At 41.7% G+C, this 25,270-nt stretch overlaps 1 protein-coding gene across 3 annotated transcripts in view; it reads left to right on the top strand.

The window, feature by feature from the left end:
• Positions 1 to 25,270, top strand: part of LOC140725691 (sodium/hydrogen exchanger 9-like) — a 531,897-nt gene that overhangs the window by 65,012 nt on the left and 441,615 nt on the right. For all 3 annotated transcript variants that reach the window (XM_073041518.1, XM_073041520.1, XM_073041519.1), the window contains exon 3: positions 23,361 to 23,438. In XM_073041518.1, coding sequence (XP_072897619.1) covers positions 23,361 to 23,438 — 78 coding nt within the window. The remainder of the gene's footprint in view (positions 1 to 23,360; positions 23,439 to 25,270) is intronic.

Raw genomic sequence — 25,270 nt, 5'->3', positions numbered from 1 at the left:
TTGTATTCTGTTTTCAAAATTTTCTTTCCAAAATGAATCAGTTCACATTTTTCTGTACAGGTATGCGTCGCTTAATGTCCACAATATATTCTGTGAAATCAGACGTTATGTGATTTGGACGTTGTGTGAACACCATATTATATACTTAGCAAACCTGTATGGAGTACTGTAGTGTACCTGCATTGACTAAATAGCCAAGAACTTACACTAAAACTATATACTGTACACTATAACACATACAAACATACATGATAATTTTTTATTTCATTTTAAACTTCTTAATTTTTTTTACTTTTTAAACTTTTATGTAAACACTTTCTTAGCCTATATCACTCACAATTTATCAAAGAGGATCAGGATCATCTACATCACTGTTCTCAACTTCCTCATAGGGTTCCACTTTTCAGGAGGTGTTGGCTTCTTCAGGAATATGTCCAGTGTTGCTTTTTCTTTTCTTCATAAATTTCTCTATATGCAGCAAACACTGCATGAGCATTCCTCTCTATCAGTGAAAAGCATTCAGTGTTTGGGTCCACCTCTTCAGCACCCTTCAGCAAGCTGTCAAGGCTCGCAAAGAATTTGGCTAACCCCTTAACAGTAAACCTCTTCTGCACCTGTTCTTCTTCTCCTTCTGCAGCTTCCTTTTCCCTTGCCTCTTCTTCAGCTATTCGCTCTTGCTCTAGCTCCAGCAACTCTTCATTTGTTAGTTCCTCAGGAACCACCTCTTGGAGTTCTTCAATGTCCTCATCATCTATGTCCGAGTTCAGGTTGTTGTTTGCCAAGTCGACAACAGCTTTATTGATCTTTGCAATCTCCTCATCCTTTTCAAATCCCTTAAAGTCATGCACATACCGCTTCAATATTTTCTTCCATATGCCATTCATGCATTGTTTGGTTACTTCATCCCAGGCCCAAGCAAGGTTCTTTATGCAGTGGTAGATGTTGTATTCTTTCCAAAACTGCATCAGTGTCTTGCCAGTGTCATCTGCTGCAGCAATAGCCTGAGCAAAAGTCCTCCTCAGGTTGTAGGCCTTAAATGCAGAAATAACCCATTGGTCCATTGGCTGTATTAAAGAGGTGGTGTTTGGTTGTGGTTGTCGAGTGCGACATGCCTAAATCCCAAGCAATAGCATTCACTGGTTTTCCACCTTCATATTGTTTAATAACCTTTTGTTTCACTTCCAAATCAATACTTTTCCTTTGCCTCTTGCTGTTGCTATCACTGGGAGTGGTTTTGCTGTGCTTGGAAGCCATGATGCACTTTACGGTAATATTTTCAGAAGAAAATTAAACAGAGAGATAACGCTACTACACTCAAGAGATGCATGATACACAAAATTGGTTACATCTGCTACGTCATGTTCTCCGATCGGGACTACGGATGTATATGTGATCAGACATTGTCCGAATGGACGTTAAGTGGCGCACACCTGTATTGAACTCTATCAGCCGCTTTTCAGCCCAGCTCTACATCCTATCAATGTCCCATTGTAACCTTTGACAACCTTCTACACTATAACACCACCAAACTTCATGTCATCTATAAACTCACTAATCCATCCTTCCACTTCCTTATCCAAGTCATTTATAAAAGTCACAAACAGCAGAGGTTCCAGAACGGTTCAAGAAAAAAAGAATGTGCCTTTTTTCTGGACTATCCCCTCAAATAAACTGCTGCAAAATTACTAACCAGACCATAAGATAGAGGAGCAGAATTAGACCATTCAGCCCATCAAGTCTGCTCCACCATTCCATCATGGCTGATTTATTATCCCTCTTTACACCATTTTCCTGCATTCTCCCTGTGACGTCCTTATTAATTAAGAATCTGTCAACCGAAGCCAATTGCTGGTTGGGGTCGACCATGGATGTTACGTCCTATCAATCTACATTAGATACACAAGCCAGCACGATATGGAGAGCAAATTGTTGACCTAGCAACAGGATCCCCCTCTGCATGTGGCTGATGAATCCAAAGGAGCGGCAGAGACCAATACAGATTTGCACCAGAGGCATCATAGGAGTTGCCAGTCTGCATTGAACTCATTGCCTTAAGGATGCCAGCTCTGGAGATTTCCTCAGCGTTTATTCCCAAAGCCTTTCCGATGAGCGGAGATCGCTGAAAGGCAGCAGAAAGTTGAGTTTAGTTTTTGTTCTCCAAGATGAGCTGCCAGCCACATCTGATGAGCCTCATCTGCCCAGAGTGACTGGTTTTATGGTGCAGTAACCTGCCTTTGCCTTTTCTCCTCAGTACAAATGGTTTTGCTGGGCTTACTCGCCAAGCCACACTTGAAGGCCAGGAACTGTACTCGGTTGTCAGAGGCTATTTGAGATGCACACCACTGAGCATTTAATAGATAGTATGAGCTTATCCCCACTACCCCCCCCCCCCCCACCCCTGGCTATGACCATCTTAAGGAACCTGTTAAGCTCCACTTTAAATATACTCAATGACTTGGCTTCCACAACCGAGTGTGCCAACAAATTCTAAAGGCTCACAACCCTCTGGCTAGAGAAATTCCTCTTCATCTCTATTCTAAAGGGATGTGCCTCTGTTACATTTACAAATTTATTGGAGGATACAACTGCAGATCTCAGTAAGAGAAAGAATTTGTGATTGTTCCTATTGAAGAAAAGGGTTTTGTTAATGTGCCAGGAATTTGTTCTTTTGCAGGTGTACAAAAATTTGGTTAGAATAAATTTGGAGCATTATGTGCAGTTCTGGTCACCTAATTACAGGAAGGAGGTGATTTCACGTCACATGCCGGTGATAATAAACCTGATTCTGATTCTGGTAGCAATGAATGGGACCAGCATTATTCATCAAAATGCTGCATGGAATCAAAGGCTGGGGTTTTAAGGAAGGCATCGGATGGGCAGGGTTTGTTCTCAGTGAAACACTGAAGACTGCAGATTGACCTTATAAAAATTTATAAAAATGAGGGGCATAGATAGCACACGTGTTGAAGGCTTTCCAGCAGGGCACAGTCTTAAACGAGAGAGGAGAAGCTTAAAAGAGTTCTGTGGGGTACGTTTTTGTGGGGTGCGGTAGTTACCTGGAATGATACAATTACAAAATTTAAAATCCATTTGAAGAGACAATAAGACCATAAGGTGTCGGAGCAGAATTAAGCCATTTGGCTTGTCAAATCTACTCCGCCATTTCATCAAAGCTGATCCAATTTTCCTCTCAGCCCCAATCTCCTGCCTTCTCCCCCATCCCTTCATGCCCTGACCAATTAAGAATCTATCAAACGTTGCCTTAAATATACTTAAAGACGCCCTCCATAGCTGCCTGTGACAAAGAATTCCACAGATCCACTACTCTCTAGCTGAAGAAATTCTTCCTCATTTCCATTCTAAAAGGGCACTCCTCTATTCTAAGGCTGTGTCCTCTGGTCTTAAACTCTACCACCATAGGAAACATCATCTCAATATCCACTCTATCAAGGTCTTGCATCATTCGATACGTTTCAATCAGGTCACCGCTCATTCTTCTGAGTTCTTGTGAATACAGACCCAGAGCCATCAAATGCTCTTCATTTGACAAGCCATTCAATACTGGCATAATTTTTTGTGAACCTCCTTTGAACTCTCTCCACCTTCAGCACACCCTTTCTAAGATAAGGGGCCCAAAACTGCTCGCAATACTCCAAGTGAGGCCTCACCAGTGCTTTATAAAGTTTGACCATTACATCCTTGCTTTTATATTCTAGCCCTATTGAACTGAATGCTAACATTGCATTTGCCTTCCTCACCTGCAAATTAACCTTTAAGGAATCCTGCACAAGGACTCCCAAGTCCCTTTGCACCTCAGTTATTTGTATTTTCACTCCACTTAGAAAAGAGTCAGCCTTTTCATTTCTTCTACCAAAGTGCACGACCCTACATTTCCCGACATTATTCCATCTGCCATTTCTTTGCCCATTCTCCTAATCTGTTGAAGTCCTTCTGTAGCCTCTCTACTTCCTCAAAAGAGATCTGCTCCTCTACCTATTGATCAATCCCATCATCCAAATCATTCACGTGTAACATAAAAAAATCGGTCCCAACAGAGACTCTGTGCAACACAACTAGTCACTGCCTGCCAGCCAGAAAAGGCTCCCTTTATTCCCACTGTTTGTCTCCTGCCAGTCAGCCGCTGTTTTATCCATGCTAGGACCTTCCCTGTAATACCATGGGCTTGTCAAAGGTCTTCTGATAACATCAACCAGTTCACCTTTGTCTCTCCTGCTTGTTATTTCTTCAAAGAATTCCAGCAGAATTGTCAGGCAAGATTTTCCCTTGAGGAAACCATACTGACTACATGTTGTACCTAGGGCCTCCTTTTAAAAAAAAAAATCTGGCAAATCCATATAGTACACTATTGATCAAACTTCTGGATCAATACAAAATAGATTCTAGGGTCAAAAACAATGGCTGCTTGTTAAAGGAATTATGTCAAGTTTGAGGAGGGCTGAAATTATTAATGTGCTGACTGTAAAATTTAACTGTGTCTTATTTATATAAACAGTCTGGAATTGGGATGATGCAATCTAATCAGATTTGCACATGATATTGACTTATATGGGGCAGGCGAATCTGATGTAGCAACCTGAAAAACTACAGTATATGAATCAGAATCATGTTTAATATCTCTTTCATATGTCATGAAATTTGTTGCTGTATGGCAGCAATGCAGTGCAATACATAAAAGTGCATCAATTACATTAAGAAATGTATATATTTAAAAAATTAAATAAGTAGTGCAAAAAGAGATAAAAATAGTATGGTAGTGTTTGTGCTTCAGTTTATTTTCTGTTCAAAAGATCTGTTGGCTGAGGGGAAGAATTTACTGCCCGTTACGCCGCTGTTGCTTAGGGAAGCAATGAAGGTCCTCCATCTCTCTCTGTCCTTGGCCATCTTCTCTATTGTGACCCAGGTGTGGTTCAGGGTCCTTATTTCCGCCTCTATGATATGGTGCCAAGTCGCCTTTGGTCTCCTGCTTTTCCTCTGCCCTTCTGGGGTCCAATGAAATGGCTCTTCCTTAACTGTTAGGTGTGTGTCTTCAGGCTCCTGTACCTCTTCTCTGATGGTAGTAAAAGGAAGAGGGTGCACTCTGGGTGATGGGGGTCCTTAATGGAGGATGCTGCCCCTTTGAAGCATCGTCTTAAAAATGATGGAACAACGGCATGTAAATGTAATACAATTGATAATAAATAGACACAAAATGAGACATGTGTACAATAAACATTTAATGCTTCATGGTGAAAAACCATCGATGATGAAAATGCTTAAATGGTTGTATAGACTCCAACGTGAACACATTCAGTATTTGAAGAAATGATCAATAATTTGATAAAATACTGACTAGTCTGAGGCCTCATTATCTGTTGTCTTAGTGTCTACGAATCTGGGAGTGTTGGTAAACATTGCGTTCCCTTACAAGGCTCTGTCAAGTGAAATCTTCTTGCCATGACATGAATTGCATTTGATTCCTTGTGCTGGCAGATCATGAAAAATCAATGATTAGGGTATGACCAGAGACCAGAGCTGAGTTTGGGAATGTTGACTGCTTATTCCCCTCAATAGATGCTGCTTGACCTGCTGAGTTCCTTCAGGTGGGGGGGGGGGGGTGTGTGTGTTGCTCTGGATTTCCACCATCTGCAGAATCTCTTGTGTCTCCATGTGGTCAGGGTTATTGGCCAGGACTATGAATGGAGCCAGAATATGGATAGCTCGCTTGTTTCAAGTGTCGTATTTCAGCCTTAGTGGCATTAGTGGTATTCAAGTTATTTTTATTGTCCATCATGGGTATCTAGCTGGCAGGATCATGCCTCCAACAACGATGTCCTGGAGAAGGCTCAACTTTAAGCATTGAAGCCACTTTGCTGCTCAAGCAGCTCGCTGGCCAGGCCACATGTCTCGCATGGACAACTCCGGGTTACCGAAAGCAGTACCCTATGGAGAAGTCTCTCAGGGCAAGAGGGATTGTGGTGCCCCGCGCAAAAGGTACAAAGACCAACTTGGGCAACAGCTCTCTCAGGCAAATATCAAGATCAACAAGTGGTAGCAGCTGGCTTGTGACAGGGACCACTGGAGAATGCAGATCCACAGAATAGTCCACAATTTAGAATAATCCTAAGAGCAATTGCTGAGAAGAAGACACAGGAAGAATCCTGTTACCCAAGAACCCACATCCCAGCTGTTCCTGTGTCCCTATTGATCGCGCAGATCCAGAATTGGCCTCTACAGTCACCAATGATTAATCCAGCACTCCAGAGGAACCTTCTTCCCTCCTGATCTTTGCCAGGGAAGAACCAGCCATCATCGTCTTATTGTCTGTCCATTAAATATAACAAAAGTCCAATTGTCAGGAAGGTATTAGAGAGCCTGTCTTACGAGGAAAGTGAGCAAGCTAGGGCTTCTCTCTTTGGAGAGGCTTCTTGATAGAGGTGTACAGGATGATCATAGGCACAGACAGAATGGACAGCAGCAACCCCCCTCAGCACACCAGCCCAGGTACCAAGACACCCAATGCTCCCTCAGCACCAATGCCTCCCCTCCTTGCTCCTCCCCCGTCCAATTCTTCACGTGGATGAACAACACAGGCTACCACAGTCTACATCCCCTCCTTCCCCTGCGCCTACCATCCACACCTCCACATACCAACTGCTATTGTCCCGATCTACACCTCACCCAGCCCCTACTTTCCACCAGCTCCCCAGTCATCATGGACTCATCTTCACTATGGAGCTGGTGAGAAGGGCTCTGGGGAAACTCAGACACAGCAAAGCATTGTGAAGCCCAGGTCCTGACGGAGTGTGCTGAGCAGCTGTGTGGAGTTCTCCAGCACATTCTCAATCTGAGTCTCAGCCTGGAAAGGTTTCTGACTGAGTGGAAAACATCAGGTGTGGTCCCAGTACCCAAGACGGGCCAACGACTACCATGAATGACTACCGTCCAGTGCCCCTGACCTCACACATCATGAGGACCCTAGAGAGATTGGTCCTAGCTCGCTACCAACCCTGGTCGGATCAGCCCTCGATCCCCTGCAGTTTGCCTACCAGGAGCACATTGGAGCCAGCGATACTGTCATCTATCTGCTGAACAGAGCCCACTCCCATTTGGATAAGCAGGGCAGCACTGTGAAGATCATGTTTTTTGATTTCTCAAATGCCTTACTACCATGCAGCCCTCATTGCTGGGGTAAAAGCTCCATTCAGTGTAGATTGGCACTTCCATTATATCCTGGACAATGGACTTCCTGACTGGCAGACCTCAGTCTGTGTGACCTTAGAGCTGTGTGTCACACGATGCTATAAGCAGCACTGGGGCCCTGCAGGGGATTGTATAGGCTCCCTTCCTGTTTACCCTGTATACCTTGGACTTTAGATACAACACAGAATCATGTCATCGGCAGAAATTTTCTGATGACTCAGCAATAGTTGGATGTATAAAGGGAGGACAGGAGGATGAATACAGGACCCTGTGGAGGTCTTTGTCAATTGGTATGAGCTGAATGATCTTCAGCTCAACATCAGAAGGCCAAGTCTGCACTCCTCCCTGTTACTGTTGGTGGTGAGGATGTGGATGTGTTGAGGACCTACAAGTATCTGGGGGTGCACAGGGACGACAGACTTGAGTGGAGCACCAACATGGAGGCTGTGTACAAGAAGGGCCAGAGTCACCTCTACTTCCTGAGGAGACTGAGGTCCTTTGGAGTATGCAGGCCTCTCCTTCACATGTTCTACCAGTCTGTTGTTGCCAGTACAATCTTCTATGCTGGGGCATTGGCATCCACATGGGTGATGCCAGCAGGCTCAATAAACTGATTAGAGAGGCTGGCTCTATTGTAGGAGTCAGACTGGACATATTGAAGCCTGTGGTAGAATAAAGGACCCTCCGGAAAATCCTGGCAATTCTGGACAATGTTTCTCACCCTCTGCATGCCACCTTGTCTGAACACAGGTGCACTTACAGTAATAGACTAAGACAATTCCGCTGCTCCAAGGAGTGCTATATGAGGTCATTCTTACCCTTGGCCATTAGCTCTATAACGAGTCAATCTATAGCTGGGGAAGTGATGACCCCTTCCTACCCCTTCCTTACTAACCTCTGTTTACCAGAGCACTGTTTAAGCTCTGATACCACATCCTGCTATTATAGACACCCTGTGCAATACTATCATCACTTCTTACTTGGGCAGTGTGAATGTGCACCCACTACTGTATAATATTATGGCAATCCTTGTACTACCATCAGTGTGAATTTGGAAATTGTGTAAATCTTGTCATCTTTGACTTGTAGATATTGTACGTCCTATTTTTAAGGTAACTTTTAAAAATTTTCTTGCTTCTCTTCTAAAATTTATATATCTCTGCACTTGTAATGCTACTATGACACTGTAATTTCCTTTGGGGTCAATAAAATATCTATTTCTCAGGGCTGCAACAGCAATTTTCCAAGTACAAAAATGAGAAAAATTTTTTTTTGGACCGTGAAAATTTCTGCTTCATTTTAAAGAGATCATCAGAAATTTTAAAAGAAAGTTACTGAGTTCAATGAGAAGGGGGAGTGTTAAAGGTCTGAGGTGTGAGATGGAAGATTGGACTAGACTTGCTGGCTCACAAACTTTGCCTTGGATGGTTCCAAGCCTGGCTGTGAAAGAAGGAGGGTTGGACACAGAGCTAGCAACACCATCCCATAAAAACCCAGAGCTACAGAAATGCCAACAGAAGCTCCTACGGCCTCATCCCTGAGAGAGGAAGGATACACCAAGAAGACAGGCTACACCTCAGAACAACTGTTTGTTTATTTATTGATTGATTGAGATACAGCGCAGAATAGGCCCTTCCAGCCCTTTGAGCCCCGCCGCCCAACAGCCTCCCCCCCCCCCCAGAGTTAATCCTAGCCTAATCATGAGACAGTTTACAATCACAGATTAACCTACTAACCGGTAGGGAGGAAACCGGATCACCCAGAGGAAATCAACGTGGTCATGGGCAGAACATATAAACTCCTTACAGGCAGCAGCGAGAATTGAACCTGAGTTCCCGGTACTGTAAAGCGTTGTGCTAACCTCCACGCTACTGTGCTGCCCCTTGACTGTGCAACTTGTAGAACTGGCCTAGGACAGAGGAATCTAGCGAGCTCTGAGTAGTGGTAACTTGGCAGCTCATGTGGAAGAAAATGTTGGCATGGACTTGAATGATCTGCTTCAGAATGCCATATACTTATCAAAATCAGTGACAATTTGGCCTTCATATTTTCTAATACCCTTATAGTTTATGTTTCTAATCTGGTTTGTGGCTTATCGCTATCAAGTTGATTTCCCTGGACTCACGGGGGAGTCTGAAATGGAGCTTTGAAGTGGAATGTCCTTGAGGGCCTTGGTTAAAATATAAGCCATGTCTGAGCATTTGCTGAAAGAAAAGCACTCTCAGAAGCATCGGCAGTAGATGTGAACAGCATGCATTTCAAAGCCAGGTTGCTCTTCAAAGAGGAAACATTATTAAGATTTGTGAGGAAATGTTTCAAGACGTGCTCTGTGAATCTACAATGATGGTAATTGTGTGTTGTGACAAGAATCAGCAGTGTAGCTGGGCTGACTGTAAAGTAGAGCCTTGGGCCATTCAAAGCTGACCCTCAAGCATCTGGGTCCAGCAATCGTCGTTCTTGTAGAAGCACTAATAGGCAGGTCTACAGTGTAGAGTCATCCAAAAGGAGAGCATCTAAACTAAAAAGGATTCACAATATACCTTTATAAAAAGAAGAATCATTAAAGTATTAAAATAAAACTAGTATATCACCAGGAGTAAAGTCATTTTGAATGACTATGACAGATGAGGACATGCTTAACTGAACAAACGATTGAATCCATACCATAAACTGCCTGGGAATACTGGTGTTTTTCTGTTGACTGGTTTATGGGACAATTTGATGAGGTGACACGAGAGAGTGTTTATCTTTATTGCCATGCCATTGAGTTTATTTAGCTTACCAAGGATAGTGAGAAGAAGCATTGTTAACAAGGTAGAAGCTACTTGCAATACCAATATGGCATTGACAATTTCAATGAAGAAGCGGTTGTACTAATTGTCGTACAGATATTGGTTGCATTTTCTCAAATCTTATTTCACAAGAATCACTACGTCATCTAGAGATATGCTGTCAAAATTATTGTTAAATCAGAATTACATGATCAAGTAACGTGTACCCACATTGAGTATAAGAATTCCGTGCATGACATTCTGCATTCTCTTGAAGCCACATTCTCTTCTGCATCACAGGCCCTGGTGAAGGGTTTTGACTCAAAACACTGACATTGTCTTTCCTCTCTCAGTAGCTACTTCATCCTGAGTTTCTCCAGCAGGCTCTATTTTTGCTCCAGATTCCAGCAACTGCAATCTCTTGTAACTCCACATTCTCTGATCGTTTTGGTCTTTTGATGGGGAACCTTTTGAAAGCCTTTTTGAAACATCAGGTTCAGATTCATTTATTTATCACAGGTACATCAAGACATACGGTGAAATGCACTGTTCGTGTTCAGAACCAACACAGCCTGAGCATGGGGCAGCCCGCAAGTGTCGCCGCACTTTCTCATGCCCCAGGATAGTACACCTTGGGGCCTCCAGCCCTAGTGGACCTGCTGTCCCACATACCCAGAGTCTCGGCCATTGGGCCTTGACTTCGGGACTTCCAATCAACCTCCGGGATCCGATCTTCCAATATCGACCCCAGGACTTGCTGATGATGGGACCCCAAACTCCAGACTTGAATTCCAGACTCACCAACTCGTGTAATTAAAGAGGTCTCTGACCTTCCTCCTCCTGCCTGCATGGACCTCTGATCCTGAGATCTGCCAGCCTGGGAGAGGGGGCAAATCGCCTGAATTATTGTCTGTTCTTTCTTTTACCTGCTTCAAAAATTCAGGGTTGGGCAACCGTTTGAAATTAGTGCACAGACAGCTTGCCTTTTACCCTCAGCTGTTCCCATGTCAATATTTCAGTATTCATCCACAGGGACTGAGTGTTTTGTTTGCTCTTGCAGTGGGACACATATTCCCTGTAATCTGTTACCTGGTTTTAAATATTTCTCTTTGTTGTTGTACATTGTTGTTTGCTAATTTGTAGTCTGCTTTACCATTCTACTTTCTATGCTGAACCATTCAAAATTGGCTTTTCTTCAGTGTTAATCTGGTTGTCATCATAGTTATGTCCTTCTGTATTACCATATTAAAACCTTTTGCTAGTACAGTCACTATTGCCTATATATTCAAATAGTTGTACGTTCTGGTTCATTATCTGTTAGCAAATCCAGTAACAAATCCTCCCATGTTGGCATTTTTATACATTTGGTTAGAATGGAGTCTGTTTCATGTAGTAGGAAATCTTTTCCCTCTACCTACCAGTTCAGCTCAATTAACCTTGTGGCATTTGATATCCCATCTGGTTATTAGTCGACAGTTTTTACTCATTTTCCAAATTGAACTGAGTATTTGTTCTTCCATTTCTCTTGCATTTGTCTATTGGTGCAATTGACCCTTTATTTCTACTCATTATCTTCTATGTAGCTTTTATTTTTCTCTTCCTGTAGCCGTCTCCTTTTTGTCTGCTGTACTGTGATTCTAAGAAGTACAACACTGCACTCCATTTTATTCTCTCTCTTTTCCAAAAAAGCAATATCCTGCGATTTTTTTTGGGAGTCATGACCATGACCTAGAAAACAAAAACAGCAAATACTGGTAATCGGGAACAAAAGCAGAAGATACTGATAACGCTCAGCAAATCAGGCACCGTCTGAAAGAAAAACAAATTTAATACTGCTCCTCTTTCCACAGATGCTGCCTGACCTGCTGAGTGTTTCCAACACTTTGCAATTTGTTATTCCCTACATTTATTACAGACACAGTGTGATTTATTTTAGAAGTGATTTAATTAATCTTAATCGAATCTTCTGTCTTTAAGGTTAACCATCTTTTTAGACTCCTTGTGTTCCATATCTCCTTCACTGTTAATGTCCTTAAGAGTTTAGAATCCATCTTGCGTGGAGTTCATCCTCTCAGTACAACTTTTGGATGCAGTGTCACTTCAAAGTCTGACTAAAGTCCTTTAATCAAATGCTTAATTTTCCGATTCCAAGTACCGTAGATTTCGCACTACAGAGCGCACCTGATTAAAAGCTGCTGGCTCTAATTTTAGAAAGAAAATCAATTTTGTACTTGTACAAGCCGCACCGGATTTTCGGCCGCAGGTGTCCCACGTTGTAATATGAGATATTTACACAGAAAGATATTACACGTGAGGATTTTTTAAGTTTTAATTAAATCCATATGGTAACATAAACAAATACATATTGCAAATGCTTTTTTTCAAACCGTGCCTGTAACGCGGCTACTTTTAAATATACATTGCGTATACTTTTTTACTGAACAACATTCCAATATCTCCTAACGACTGGTAAAAAATATATATACTGCAGCCTACCAGGAAAAGTTATTGATCGCCTTTAACTTAAAAGCAGCGTTCGCTCAGATCTAATGCCGCTCGCGTAATGCGCTCGCCCCCCTCCTTCCTGTTTATCGCAAACCGGTATTTTTCCCACAAGACGCGGCGAAACCGGGTGTGACGTCATAGCATCCCGCGATGTAGTACAGAAAACAAATATAATTAAAACACTTCTAACTTTAACTAGAAAATGAATTACTAAGCGAAAATATTATAAACTAAATAACTGCCATAAGGGCAGCACAATGCTTTTCTTCAAGTGTTTTCCATGTTGATGAGGGTGAGTACAAATGACTGATTTACAATAATTTAATTGTGAAAGTGCGCTTGATTTATCGTACAATTTCATTGGACCTCTGTGAACTACTCATCAATTTTATTGGTCTACTGTTACGAGGCAAAATGTTTTTGGCGGCATGAAAAAAATCATGCATTAGCCGCACCGTAGTAAAGGCCGCAGTGTTCAAAGCTGTTCAAAATGTGGGAAAAAAGTAGTGGCTTATAATCCGACATCTACGGTAATCCACATCAAACACGTGCCTTGCCCACTTCCAACCACCCATACTAGATGTGTCTTCCTTTGTTCATTCTTTCTATCCCTCCTACCCTTGTTACATGGATTAATTACCCTATATCGCCTAGTTCTATCTGCCCTCACCCACGTACCGATCCACATGGGTTAACTGTCCTTTAGTTAACCTTTCTTATTCCTTCCCCACGTGTACCAATCTATCTGGGTTAACTGTCCTTTGGCTAACCTTCTCTATCCTCACCCCCACCTGTCTCTACCTGCCCATCATTTTCAACACCTCCCCACCCCACCTATCCACCAATCACTTCTCTGCTTCATTCCTCCATCTCACTTCAATACCCTTACTCTAACCTGTCAGTCATAATTCAGGCCTCGACCTGAAACATCTCGACAGATGCTATCTGACCTGCTGAGTTCATCCTGAAGTTTTATTTTTGTTCCTCTAGCCAAGTGTTAACTTGCCCAATCTTCTATGCCAGTTCTTAAGTGACTCAGACAGGTTATCTAGAGGTTGATATTCTCAAAACCCCATTAGATGCCACTCTGAAAGTAAATTTATTATTAACAAAGTATATATATGTTACCATATATTACCCTGAGGTTCATTTGCCTGTGGGCTTTCACAGTAAATACAAAGAAACACAATAGAATCAGTGAAATACCGCACGCAACAAAACGGACAAACAACAATTTCCACAAGAAACCAAACTCTATAAATACAAAAAAAAATTATGAATAAATTAGTAAGCAATAAATATCAAGAACATGAGATGAGGAGTTCTTGAAAATGAGTCCATAGGTTGTGGGAACAGTTCAGAATCAGGGCGAGTGAGAGCCTGATGGTTGAAAGATAATAACTGTTTCTGAACCTGGTGGTGTGGGTCCTGAGGCTCCTGTACCTCCTTCCTGACAGCAGCAGTGAGAAGAGAGCATGGTCTGGATTAGGGGTCCACGATGATGGATGCTGCTTTTTTTTTTGCGACAGTGCTCCTTATAGATCTGCTTAACGGTGGGGAGGGCTTTACCTGTGATGGCCTGGGCTGCATTTACTTCTCTTTGTAGCCTTTCCCGGACGAGGGCATTGATGTTTCCATACCAGGCCGTGATGCAACCAGTCAGTATACTCTTTGCCGCACATCTATAGAAGTTTTAGATGAAATGCTGAATCTTCACGAACTTCTAAGAAAGTAGGGGTGCCTTCTTTGTAATGGCACTTGCGCCTTGGACCAAGGACAGATTCTCTGAAATGATGACTCCGAGAAATTTAAATATGCTGACACTTCTCCTCCTCTAATGAGGACTGGCTTACAGACCTCCACTTCCCTCCTTCTGTTATCAATAATCATCCTTTGGTTGTACTGACATTGAGTGAGAGGTTGTTGGGGCATCATTTTTACTTCTGTGTTTTCTTTACGTAAGTTTATCTACTTTTTGTACTGTGTCATGTAACAACATGGTCCTGAAAAACATTGTCTCATTTCTACTATGAACTGTACCAGCAGTTATGGTTGAAATGACGATAAAAAGTGACTTGACTTGACTTGACTTGATTTGGCCAGATTTTCGATCTCTCTCATCTATGCTGATTTGCTATCATCTTTGATATGGCCAGCGAGAATGGTGTTGTCGTCAAAACAAAACATGGCATTGGAGCTGTGCTTAGTCTCATGCTCGTTAAGTCGAAAGTGAGTATCATCTGACACCTTTACAACCTTGAATGCAATTCCCCCTTCTTTTAGAGAACGTTGACGATGTTGTTCTAGGGATGTCTGCCAGTGGAACAAACCTAGCACTCGACTGGAACACCAACAAGAAGGTTCAATCGCTGCTCTCAGCCTTGTGCTATGTACACAACACAGATTGGTCCCATCCACCTTATTTTCCCTTCAGCCTAGCATCAGCCCACTGAAAATCCTGAAGTGTGTAACATCCCTACTGCTCTTGGGATGCTCCCATTCTAAATCCCTTTACATCAAACATCAGTCCCATCCTTGCACCCTTCCCTGTCTGCAGCCGTAGCACCGATCCAGTCAGGCCAGCACTCTGCGTCCAGTAGAGCAGCAGGCAGCACATTTTCAGTGTTGCAAATGTACAAAGCACATTCAGTTGTACCTGAGACCACTGGTAAGTTCGGCAGGACTATAGTGAGTGAAGGGAGTCATTTGCTGTTTTCCTCTAATGTGTCCTATAGCTTGTAGTAAAACTTCTAGGCTGATCAATAAAGATTGAAGTGTTGCAATGAAGAAACAAATACTGCACAACATTAGCTCCATGCATTCGACAAAGTGTTTTCAAATTGATCTCAATAATTGATCCTCCGCACAAAGCAGCCAAAGTGTTTTTTGCCATTTCCTGAGTTTGCACTTGGATCTGGTATTCTCGGTGTTTGGATAAACCTTTCAGTTAACCCATTTGTTGCTGGGTGGTGAGGAGCTGGCTTCAAATGTCTGATGCCATTTTTCTTCATGAACACTTGGGATTCTTCTGACATGTATTGTGGTCTGTTGTCACTCGCAGTTTGTTCTGCTAAGCTGTTCCTGGCACAGGTAGTCCTCAGAGTGGAGGCAGTCTTTGTTGGGGTGGGTGACTCCATTGGAATAACCTCCAGCCATTTCAAATGAGCATCCACAGCAATCAGAAACATGGAGTGCATGAATGGCCCAGCAAAGTCAATATGTACTCTTTGCCATGGTGAAGACAGCCACTCCCAGTGCGTAACACTGCCTGGGGAGTGGGGTGCACTTTGAACTTTTTGGCATTCTGAACAGCTTTTGGCCAAGTCTTCGATCTGTTTATCTTCTACCTTCACAAACACCTTCTGAAAAGCATAAAGTAGCTGTGACAGCCTCTGGTAAGTGCTACCATTTGGGCTGTAGTTGCCTGTTGATACGACACTGAGAACTTTGATTGAGTACTAGTCTAGTTGAATTTTTCTCAACTATTCACATCATAAAAGTGTTGGCCCTCCATTTTTCAATACGTAAAGCTCCATCTGCTGTGTTTGGTCTCCATATGTGACATTTAACTTCAGTTTAACTTTGGGAGACACTTTCACCTGTGTAGGTCTTTAGCATTACTTTACCATCTCTAATGGTATCTTGGAAAACAGTCTGTGGTAGTCAGCCTCTGTAATTATGGACAAAGCTGACCCTGTATCCAGCTCCATTTTCAGTTTTGTACTAGGCATATCTATTGTGATCCATATGATTTTGTGATCTGCATCAGATATACTAAGCATGACAGTTCCCCTTTGTCAGACCCTGTGTTGTCCGATTCTTTGGTAACTTTATGCATTTGTTTAGCTTTGTGTTTGAGACTTCTCACTCAGTTGAGTTTTCTGTCTGCCTTGCACACTCTCTCTGTGTGACATTGTCTGTGATACTTTCTGCAGACTTGTTCTTTGAACCAACAGTCATTGGCATCATGGGAGGATTTGCCACATCCATAACATCTTTGGTTTTTTATACAATTCAGGGACATTTTGTGCATTTCACACTCTATCCTCTTTTTCTGTAGTTCTGCTGCATCCTTTGTTGCAGTCTCTAATGATATTGCCCGTTCTGAGGTTGGGTCTCTTTCTGCCAGTAGCCTCTTTTGAGAGCTTTGACTGTGCATGCCACATACAAGCCTGTTCCTTAATGCATCAGGAAGTCCATCTCTGATGTCACAGTACAGGGATAGTTTGCACAGTTCTGCAATGTATTCAGAAAGGTTTTCATCTTTTGACTGGATCCTTTCGTAAAAGCTACATCCCTCAGCTATTACCAGTGGTTTAGGGCTCAAGTGATTTTGTAAAATTGTAACAATTTCATCGAACATCTTGCTTGCTGGCTTTGCAGGGGTTACTAAATTGCGTAAGAGACTGTATGGTCTTAGGTCCATTAAGCTAAGAAGTGCAGGGCCTTTCTTTTGCTCCTCCATGTTGTTAAAGTAAAAGTAAAAGTGACAGATAATAAGAGAATTTAAATTTTAAAAAGATCTCCTGAATGTAAGTACCTGCCTGACAGGCTTTTGCATATTTCCTGGTAATGTAGTTTCTAATAATGGTAGTCTCTTCAATTTATTAAGATATAGAAGGAGGCCATTTGGCCCATCTGGACCATGTCTGTTTTAGCAGAGCAATCCCATCAGTCAGTCCTATTCCTCTGTTCCCTTGCAGCTTATTCTCTCTCACATGCTCATTAATTCCTCTTATGACATGTACCTACACCAAAGGGTACTTTATCGTATCTAATCAAGCTCCTCACATGTCTTTAGGGGAGAGGAAACTGGATGACGTGAGGAAACCACACAAGTCATGTGGAAGATGTGCAAATTCTATGTGAATAGCACTGGATCAAGCCCAGGGCCCTGTAGCTCTAAGACTACATTAATCACTGTACCACCTGAAAGATTTCACTAAATGACTCCATGCTCGTTAAATTGTCATTCCGCTGAAAATCCAGGGTGAAGGGTTTGCAATGAAGTAATGGCAACATTTTGACTTGGAGTTCTAATCAGAGGTACTCACATAAAATATATAGGTTAATGCCTATTTCCCAATAGTGCACAGTAGAATGCAATTTTAAATATTATCATCATTTACACTGAACGTTTGCTGATCCAGTAGCTTCTCTAGGTAACAATGATCGTGTTCCATATGTTTGGAAGATGGACATACCGATAAATTTTGGGGTGCTGTCTGTGGCTGATTAAAAGTAGTATTGAATTTTATTATTCTTTAATCATTAGAGAAACAAAAACATATCTTTTTAACAGCACGCACAAATCCTGGAGGTGCTCAGCAGGCCAGGCAGCATCTTGGAAAAGACTACAGTTGACATTTTGGACCAAAAAGGTCAAGTTTTGGGCCAAGTCCTGCCGAAGGGTTTCGGCCCGAAAAGTCAACTGTACTCTTTTCCTAGATGCTGTCTGGCCTGCTGAGTTCCTCCAGCATTTCGTGTGTGTTGCTTGGATTTCCAGCATCTGCAGTTTTTCTCTTGTTTGTGACATAACTGTTTTAAGCAACCAGCCACCTAGGACATGCCCTCTTCCCATTGTTGCCATCAGGAAGGAGATACAGAAGCCTGGAGGCACACACTCAACGATGCAGGAACAACTTCTTCCCCTCTGTCATCCGATTCCTAAATGGACATTAAACCCCATGAACACCACCTCCCTACTTTTCTTTATTTCCGTTTTTTTGTACTACCTATTTTAACTTAACTATTATTTATATATATATATATATATATATATATATATAGATATATATTTAATTATATACTTAATGTAATTCTGTTTTTATTCTCTTTATCTATCATGTATTGCAATGTACTGCTGCTGTAAAGTTAACGAATTTCATGACACATGCCGGTGATATTAAACCTAATCTGATTCTGATTCTCATTATCCACAGAGAGGAATCAAGCCTTTGCATATTCATCTTCTGTTACTGTGTCTGTCAAGTGTCCTCATTTTTTAAAAATGGGAAGCTTTATGCTGTAGTGTCTTTGAATAATAGGAGTTAATTTAATGGGACAAAGATTTTCATACTCTTCAGTTTATACGAGGCATGGTGTAACTGGAGTAAAGAGCTGTACTTCGGCTTTATGCTGAGGATTTTTCTTGGATCATTTTAATCTTCTCCTGGCTTAGCACTGAGTTTACACTGACTCTGACACTCTGTAACTTGGGACTTGGATCATCTGTTTTGAAGAAAGTCTACATTATGTGACAGGTGTGCTTTACTGCTGGGCGCATTCCCAAGGGATCGGCCTCCTCATTCAGCATCACCCTATGATAAGAGTTTACTGTGAGGGTGGTGATTAAAGATCAGCTTTGTTTGTCTTATATCCTTTGAAACATCAAACAAGTGAAACATGTTGTTTTGCATTAACGACCAACACAATCCAAAGATTGTGCTGGGGGCAGCTCTCAAGTGCCTCCTGTGCCAACATAGCATGCCCACAACCCACCAACTCTAATCTGTACACCTTTGGAATATCAGAGGAAACTAGAGCATCAGGATGGTCATGGGGAGTATGTACAAACTCCTTACAGACAGCAGAAGGAATTGAACCCCAATTGGGGTTGCTGATGCTATAAAGCATTATGCCAACCACTACGCTACATTACCGACTTATTTTCCATCCTTTTTACTGCAATTTGTACCCCACCACCATCAAGCTTCCTGTTGGAGTGGAGTTAATCTACAGGATTAAAGATACAAAGATTCAAAGTACATTTATTATCGAAGATTTGTCTTCCCGCAGCCACAAAACAAAGAAACCATGGAACCCGTTCAAAGAAAAACATTGAACCCCCAGCATGCAAAAAAAAAAGAACAAATCAGACAAACGGCAAAAAAATGAGCGTTAATCACAATATAAAACTTCAAACGCAAAAGTCAAGGAAACTGTCTAGAAATGTTCAGTTCTTCTCAGTTCAGTTCAATCCAGCGCTGTGTCATTTGTTGAATGCAGGCTGCAGAGACAGTCCACCTTGATCAAAAAGAAGCAGCCAGAAACACACCAAAACATGAACCACGGTGTCTAATTCATAATCAAACATTGCCAAAAACACAAGACTCTGACAACACCGAGTGAGAGACCAATCTAACGTAGGCACCATCCTCTGGGAGCAGCGGATGAGAAAGACTGGATACTAGCAGACAGCTTCCTCTGGCAACAGCAAATAAGAGGGAGGGAGAGAGTCTGGTCAAAAGCAGGCAGACAGTGCTGAACACCTGCTCACCCCCTGTTCTTGCCCTCGTTGATTTCAATGTTCTATGTTTTAATTCTTGAGAAATAGAGTCAATCATGGGCTTTGACCAAGTCTCAAGGCTTGTTGGCTTCCAGGCTGCACATTTCACTCAAAACCTCACCAAACTTCCTTAGAGACAGCAAAGCGCCAGATCATTCAATTGGCCCAAAAACACAACATCCCAATGTAGATTATAGGCTCCAATGGTAGCAGAACGGTATTTGAAAGAAGAAGAAGTAAATGAAGTGATAAAAGTAGTTTTGTGAAATATCTGAAGGATGTTGCATTGTCACTGGCACCAACTTCTTCCAGTTAATGGAAAAGTCCTCAAGCTAAACCACGTTAATTCTAGAACTGAGGTCAAAATAACTTCAGTGACTGGACTGAGCTACTTGGGTAACAAACCCACATAACAGCTGAGTTCCCAGCCATCACTGACTCTTTCACTGAAGCAAATAAATGCAATTTACACTCACCAACTGTAAGATTAAGGTCCTCTACCAAATTTACCTGAATTGTGCATCTTTATTGTGAGAGTTGTAACGTGGACCTCTTCCCATTAACTTACGAGGCACCTCTCAGAGAAGTGGATGCCAATGATAAAATACACCATCACTTTCAGTGTTCCAGTTGGTCACCTAAGGGAGAAGGTGCTTCGGTCTCAAGACCTCAAATTTGCTGCAGAATACAATCTTCCAGCCAGCAGTGATACTTGCCTTCCTACGTGCTTCTGCAACTTCAACTACCTCCTGCAGTCCCCTCAAGGGATTGGAGAGTGAGCACCAAACCATCTCTGGAAAATGCTGTGCGTTCACAGGAGGATACGTGAACCAATGTCAGTGACCTCTGACAGCCACTGAGGCTATAGTTGTGTGCAGTTGTCTACACACGACAGGCCATGACATCCACACACACGACAGCAGACGCTGAAGCAGCCACAATTTTCAAAGCTCAACAGAGACATGGGGTTATGGTACCCTGGCATTTCGAACAAACAATAAACTGTTGGTCGAACTCAGTGGGTTAAGCAGTAGGCATAGAGGCAAAGGGATGGTCGATATCTTAGGATGAGACCCTGTTAACACTCTCCCACGCTCTGTCCTGGGAAGGGACAGATGTTATGCTTCAAGGATGTTCACAGAACCTCCTTCCCCTTCTCCTCTAGGGAGTTCCTGGTCCATGATGACTCAACATAATGAAGGAACATTGTCTCCAAGTGATTTGGGCACAGAGCACTGTATAAATGATAGAAGGGGAACACAACCTCGTGAACTACCAGTCTGTACGTTCATCATATCCGCACCACCTGTAGTAACAATTTGAGAGTCCCAGAATGTTTTCATCAGTATTGGAGATTGGATATCTCCAGTTCTCTCCAAGGGTTTAGATTAAAGAGCTGATGGTCCCAGATGAGTAGTGGGATAGATTAGCGTGAGAGGCAGGATTTACATGTTACTATCTAGGGAAAAGGGACTTTAAGGCCATGAGTGCACTGCCAAGGATGAGACTTTTGTGAGCTGTAGAATGAGGATCTATTGTTTGGGATGAAACATTTAGGACTAGGAACATGTACATTGAGAGGCAAAAGTGTGTATGAACATAATAAATACTGTATTATATTGACATTAGTGGAATTACAATACTGGGATAATAGATTGCAATTAGGTGCCTTTGGATACACTGAGGGGATTTTCATTATGGCTTTTCAATGTGTATCATAAGTTAATTTGAAAGGAATGTTAAGAAAATAATTTCAGTCATTGGATGCTTTCTAATCATCGAGAGTTTCTTATGCAGCATAAATGGTGTTATCTTTCCTTTATTATTCCCATTTTGTAATATCCTTTCCTTTCTCCTACTCTCAAAGCAATATCTTCCGGTCAAGATGGTTTTTGTGTTCAATGCTCCCTCAGTTGACATCTTCTGGATAGATCACAAAACGGTTTATTTCACTTCTTTTATGTCTGTTTTTTCATCCTAAACGTCTTTCTGGACCTGTTAGAGTCTGTGATCTACAGTTTGGAGATTGATTGAGTGACCCAGCACTACGCTGTCTCCAAGAAGACTCTGGGAAGCGAACTCAAGCCTCGAGGTGAAGAAATTCCAAGACAAGGCATGAGCCGATGTCTGACTCCATTTTCTATTGTTCACTGATTAAAGGTGACGAACGAGGTTGAAATATAGAGGTGAATGCAGAAGGCAAGCGTGGGTTTAGTGCCGACTACCTGCCTTTTGATTGCTGGTGGGATCGGTCTGCTGCTGGAGAAGGAGCCAATGTGACCTATCACTGTGCCCGGTGGTTCAAGCAGTACCTCTCTCTTTCAATGATGTCGGAGGATGTTATCGAGGTTCTTCATTTATGGATTTGGACTCTGGACATTTTTAGTCTTATAGTTTTTATATTCTGTGTTATCACCCATTCTTTCTCATTGCTCTTTGTGGGGGGAAGAAGGAGGTTTGGGTTCAATTTTCTTGTTACATTTATATTAGTTTTTTTGTGTGGGGGAGGGGGATTTAGGGATCGATGTTTTTACTATTTTTTGTGTGAGGGGGGATTTGGGGATGATCTTTTTGCATTCTGTGCTGGGGGTTTTGATTATTATGTTATTGTTCTTTCTCTTGTGCATGGGTGGGTGGGTTCGCTGTTCCTCTTTGAACTTACTTCCATGGTTTTCTTTGTCTCATGGCTATCTGGAGAAGAGGAATTTCAGAGTTGTATACTGCATGTATACTTTGATAATAAATGAACCTTTGAATCTTTGAACCTTTAATCACTGGGAACTCAGTGCTGGCATATCTTCAAGAATGGTTTCTTTAGCCAGGCATGTATGAGCCAAGAGAGGGAATGATTCCAATGCTAATCAAATTATTGCAGGAATACAATGGAAAGTAACAGCACAGTATGTGTTAGTGTAAGCCATAGAAGATAAACCTCAGTGGAGAGGTCCGATACTACAGCGGCCAGAACCTCCAGATATGAAGTGTGAAAAATATGTATACCTCTAAGATTTTGCAATTTCAGAATTTGCTCCAGTTTCCAGAACAGCTCAGCAGTGTTAATGTAGAAGAAATTGGTTAACTTAATTAAGCAGCAGGGAAATGTTAAAGCTGTGCTTTTCTTGTACGTACCTCTGATCATCACTTGAAAACTTCCTCTTTAATTAACTTCCATGAGTACATTGTTAGAAAGATGTGAGGTTGAATCATGTAGTGTTATTGTAGGATTGACCAGAATTTAAAGTTTGAAGTATTAGCACTTATCCATGTATAAAGGAGAAGGAGCTTGATGCAATAAATACAACCGGCAAATCTGCTGAGAGGATGTTCCTACTCATGTAATAGTATTTTTGTTGCATTTATATATTTTACACAAATTATGATCTTCCACTGCTACAGGATTCCCACTGGCTCAAAAGTCAATGAGGTGTATCTCCTATTAATTGGTTAATTGGATGCTCTCAACACTGTGTAAATCACTAGACATGCTATTCAAAATCTAATTTTCCACTTGGTTCATATGGCACAAGAATATGATTATTCCCCACTGACAATGGGAATTTGAACTGATATATCTGACCTTGTCCTTTTTTTTTCAGGTGACGTTTGATTCAGAAATTTTCTTCAATGTCCTCTTGCCTCCAATAATATTTTACGCTGGATATAGTCTGAAGAAGGTGAGAATAGTGTCCTCTACTTTCTAAAGAATATTAATGTTTATCATTAAAAAGGTTTTCTTAAGTTAATTTTATGAATACATTTCCTGCTCTTAGAAATCAAAGCCACATCTAAAACATCCATTTTAAACTGATGCAGCTGGTATGTAGTGGGTGAAGGGACCCACTGTAATTCCATTGTCCACTGGTTTGGCTGATCACAGGTCATGGCCTTATGTCTTATGCTATGACGGACTAAAACTGAATCACATGGAAGTTGTAATTGGGAAATATAAGTCTTTATTTACACAGCGGAGGGGAGAGGGAGAGGAAGAATGAATCCAAAATAATCTCTCTCTCCTGACGGGATGTTTTATGCTTCAACACAAAGATAATAAACAATGACTATCATTTCAAATGCTGTAATCATCTACTTAACTTTAACGTTTTGAATACAGAATTACAATAGTAACATATTCCAACTAGCAGAACCACTTTGAATATTCAAAATAGTTTCTGTTCCTAAAGCCTCTGAGCACAAACTGCGGACACCCAAAATATACCCCTTTTGTTACAGTACAGTCGGCCCTCCTTATCCACAGGGAATTGGTTCCGGGACCCCCTGAGGATACCAAAACGTGCGGATGCTCAAGTCCCTTATTTAACCTGTCTCAATGCAGTGGACCTTAGGACCCAGCAGAACCCCAGACCTTATTTAACCTGTTTGAGTGCGGTGGACTTTAGGACCTGGCGCAGCTCTGAATCCACAGTGTTTCTGTTCATGAAAATAATCACGATCACAATTGAAAATAAAGTGGAAGTAATAAAGCGATTGGAAAGAGGTGAAACGCCATCGGTCATTGGAAAAGCGTTAGGCTACAGTCGGTCAACGATCGGAACAATTTTAATGGATACTGTGAAAGGCTCTGCCCCGATGAAAGCTGCAATTATTACTAAGCAACGCAGTGGTTTGTTTATTGAAATACATATGTTTCTTATGTGTTTTATTTGCATAGAAAGGTAAAATATATGTACTATATACTAAGACAAACATTTGACTAACTGACGCTAAATAATACCGGATGTACCTGTTCCGACTTCAAATCCATTTTAAAGACGGACTCAGGAATGGAACTCCTTCATAACCCGTGGACTGCCTGTACTTTTAAATCATCTCTAGATTACTTATAATACCTAATACAATGTAAATGCTATGTAAATAGTTGCTATACTGTATTGTTTAGGGAATAATTTCAACAAAAAATAGTCTGTACATGCTCAAACAATGAGTGCTAGAGAGAGAACTTCCGGGTTTTCCCGATCCGTGGTTGGTTGAATCCTCGCATGCGGAACCCGTGGATAAGGAGGGCCAACTGTATTGAAGGATGGGTGCCTCGTGAATTTACAACTAATTGAAAGACTGATTGTCAAAACAAACCTGTCCTGAACTGTGGTTTAAGTGGCAAAGTGACACCTTTAACAATATTCTAACAACAGGAACGTTCAGCTATTGTCTTCCCCTTTGAAGTTTCAATGGGACTGGGAATGTCCCATACCCAATGATTGTTTTTACTAGCCACAAAGTATCAACTGGAAGTTAAAATGTGTACGGGTTTTATTTCTTAAGGTCTGGTTCTCATTTTAATTAATCCATAATTGTGCTAATACCCTAGGCTGTGTAAAGAAGTAACTCAGTGACATTCCTGATTTTAACAAATATCTAGTAGTTCCTGTAGGATATCAGTGGGTGTCCTTGTTTTATAGAAATGTATCCTGGTTGAAGGACAAGATGAAAGAGGTTATTGCTATCTTCTTAAGGCCCTATCTGATTTGTAATGTTAGTGGAAGTTGTG

This window comes from Hemitrygon akajei, chromosome 3, assembly GCF_048418815.1.
Source record: "Hemitrygon akajei chromosome 3, sHemAka1.3, whole genome shotgun sequence".
NCBI classification, from domain to species: domain Eukaryota; kingdom Metazoa; phylum Chordata; class Chondrichthyes; order Myliobatiformes; family Dasyatidae; genus Hemitrygon; species Hemitrygon akajei.
The sequence above is the reverse complement of the archived record's forward strand: the minus strand, read 5'-3'. Positions and strand labels throughout refer to the sequence as shown.